Genomic DNA, 2,780 nt, shown 5'->3' on the forward strand with positions numbered 1-2,780 from the left:
CGAGTACGTGATTTGTAAGGCATTTTGTTACGTCTTGCTGAATGCTTTGTCCAGTAGGTGATCCACTTGGATCCATGAGCCCCAGGTAGGCCGAGTCGAGACAATTTGGAGTTAAAGAGCAAAACTTGTAGGGACTGTCCGGAGGCAATCGACTGGTCAGTAGGCGGTATCGATGGAAGGCATCGTCGACATCCTTGTTCAGAGAGGAGTCCCAGGGCATAAATTCCGAGCTGTTTCCCACTGCTCTTACGGCAAAAGTTTTTCCAGCGTTCAGATCCATTTCAGATAACACCCATCGATGTAGTACCCCAGTGTCCTTCATCCATTGAACTGTCGATTTGCATGTCATTTGGGACAATGCATCGTGCATGAAGACCTACGTTCCTTCGTGTGGTGTCCCCCGCATACACTCAGCCGACGCGGCGACAATATCCTCGATCAACTTGGTCACGCAGACGTGGGGCCTCTACAGGGTACAATGCTCCATATGGCTTTCCCAGTCGTCGCCATACATCGATTTGTAAGGGTTGTCAGATTTCCGGTCGTCAATGACGACGTCAGCGGGATTCGGGCCCTTCGATCCCAGTGACAATGAGTGGATGTAGTAAGCCTTTTTCTTCGTATTTCCATGGGAATTCCTACAATTGGTTGTCAACTCATCCAGATCAGAGAGTCGCAATTCACCAATTGCAGAAAATCCCGTCGAAGCCAGTTTCGCTGCGGTGGTTTTGCCCACATTTGGTAGGATTGACAAAATGTCCTCGTGGAAAAATTCTACAAATTAAATATATATCAATTTATCATATAAAGTGTAAATTATATACTAGTTATTATCGCACCCGATGATTTTGAAGGTCGTTGAACAACCCACGGATGCACCTCCCCCCTCAGGTTTTGTACGCGTGATATCTCGTCGTTTTGTACAGCACTGTACTCATGAATGCTTAGGATCCATTTCCCGGAGTAGATGAACGGATGGTAACGGCGGCCCCCTTGACCGTCAGGTGTAGAAACGATTCCTCACCCAAGCGAAAAGTGCGCCTGGCGAGGATACTTCATCTTCAGGTACGTTCCAGGTGGGGCATACTGGCCGTTCACACAGTCGATGTGGCCATCTTCGTCCCTTGGAAACCGAACTTGTCGTTTACTTCCACTTGACCCCAACTGACCCACTTTGACTTCTTTATGGGTTTCATCCCACACTATGACTTTACATGTTAGTCAAGCTCAACGCTGACAAGTGCGCTATATCTATGGACTTCGGGGTACCGGCTATAACACCCTTCTTGGTATTTGTCAACGGTTCGCCCACCGTTACGGCTTTGCTCAACACGTCCGGTGCTACTCCAAGCTCAAGCGTGCGGACCTCGAGCACACGAAGACAACACTTGCCGTGGCGTTCTGGAACAATCACGGAGACACACAAAAAACGATGGAGAGGAGAAGCCTAGCGGCTTCACAGACCCTGGCGGGTCATTAGCGAAGTTCTAAGACTTCGTCTTCTCCTTCAAGTTACTGTTTTTTGAGACTGTGCATGGCAAGCCAAAAATCAGGTGTGCACAGATGAGATCACGCTACCACACGTTAGAACCCATGAAACTTCGTAAAACCGTACTGTGCACACTGTGAACACCAACTTTTCAAATTCGTTCGCAACATACTACTCAACCATATCACTGTTATAGAAAAGTCAATTAATACTATTCTCATTCTTCTAGCTTTACACACCTTACTCATCTTACTCTTTAAGAATATATCTTTTACCTGTTCACATCTGTTCACGCTAGAGAATAGACTACTACAAAGACTACTAGAAGGCCGCTACATATCAAATCAGCTGTGAACAGGTCTGTGCACAGGTAAAATGTCGACCTCGCACGTGTGCACACAATAATGGCCCATCATTTCAGTCACCACTACGAGGCCCACTACATATGTCACGCTACCAGGTTCTTGCTGTGCACAGTCTGGATCGTGGGTTTTGGGTCTCAATTTGCGTGTAATATTCGAGTGTTCACTCGTTCACTCGTGCACAAAAAAGCTCATTCTGAATCAGCTTATGTAGTGTTTATAAATACAATACAGCTCATCAAACGATCAAACAAAGATGCGATATCAATCACTCGTTCATTCTACGAAAGTCTCATCGCCAAAATTGCTGAGAAACAGCAAGATGAAGAAGAATTCAAGAACGTTAGTGAAGCTCTTGAAAATATCAGAGATCCTGATGAGCCTATTGAAGAAGGCGATGAAGATGTTGAATTGAACATCTAAGTCTTCAACTTTTTTTATACGCCATTAGTATACCAATAATGGATCAATAAAGCAATCTCAACGCTTTAAACGAGTGAAAATCATCTTTGTAATGATCGATGAAGCTTACTGGAGATTGAATAAAGATAGAATAAACGCTATTGCACTAGCAAAACAGATGAACTTTGCGAAACTTTATGAGCGAGATAAAATACGAGCCATGCGCGTGCCTCCGAAGGGATCAAAGTAGAAACCTCTATGAATGCATGTCCAGTGACCCACTCCATTATCAACTCTCAAGAGGATGATATACGTACCACCATTCTTCATTGTATCGATTTCATCAGTGCTAATAATTCCGTCCAAATGCACATCTAGAAATTCTGCGAGTTTGATCAATTCGTGGTCTGATGAAACTCCCTTGACAAAGTTTCAGACCGTCGGTCTCCGGAATTCTCCGATTTCATTCATAATTAATAAATTTTTCAAAAACTCTTTACGACCGAGTATATAAAGCGAGCGAAACA

The 2,780-nt window shown here is 44.5% G+C and overlaps 1 protein-coding gene across 1 annotated transcript; it reads right to left on the bottom strand.

Annotated features, from left to right (window-relative positions):
• Positions 1-1,020: 1,020 nt before the first annotated feature.
• On the bottom strand, positions 1,021-1,401 carry H257_19435 (hypothetical protein; the record flags this gene model as incomplete). The annotated part of the gene is made up of 2 exons (XM_009848579.1): positions 1,021-1,202; positions 1,270-1,401. Coding segments are annotated over 2 exons (314 nt in total), but the record flags the coding sequence as incomplete, so codon positions are not given.
• Positions 1,402-2,780: the final 1,379 nt, after the last annotated feature.

This window comes from Aphanomyces astaci (genome assembly GCF_000520075.1).
Source record: "Aphanomyces astaci strain APO3 unplaced genomic scaffold supercont1.592, whole genome shotgun sequence".
Lineage (NCBI taxonomy): Eukaryota > Oomycota > Saprolegniomycetes > Saprolegniales > Verrucalvaceae > Aphanomyces > Aphanomyces astaci.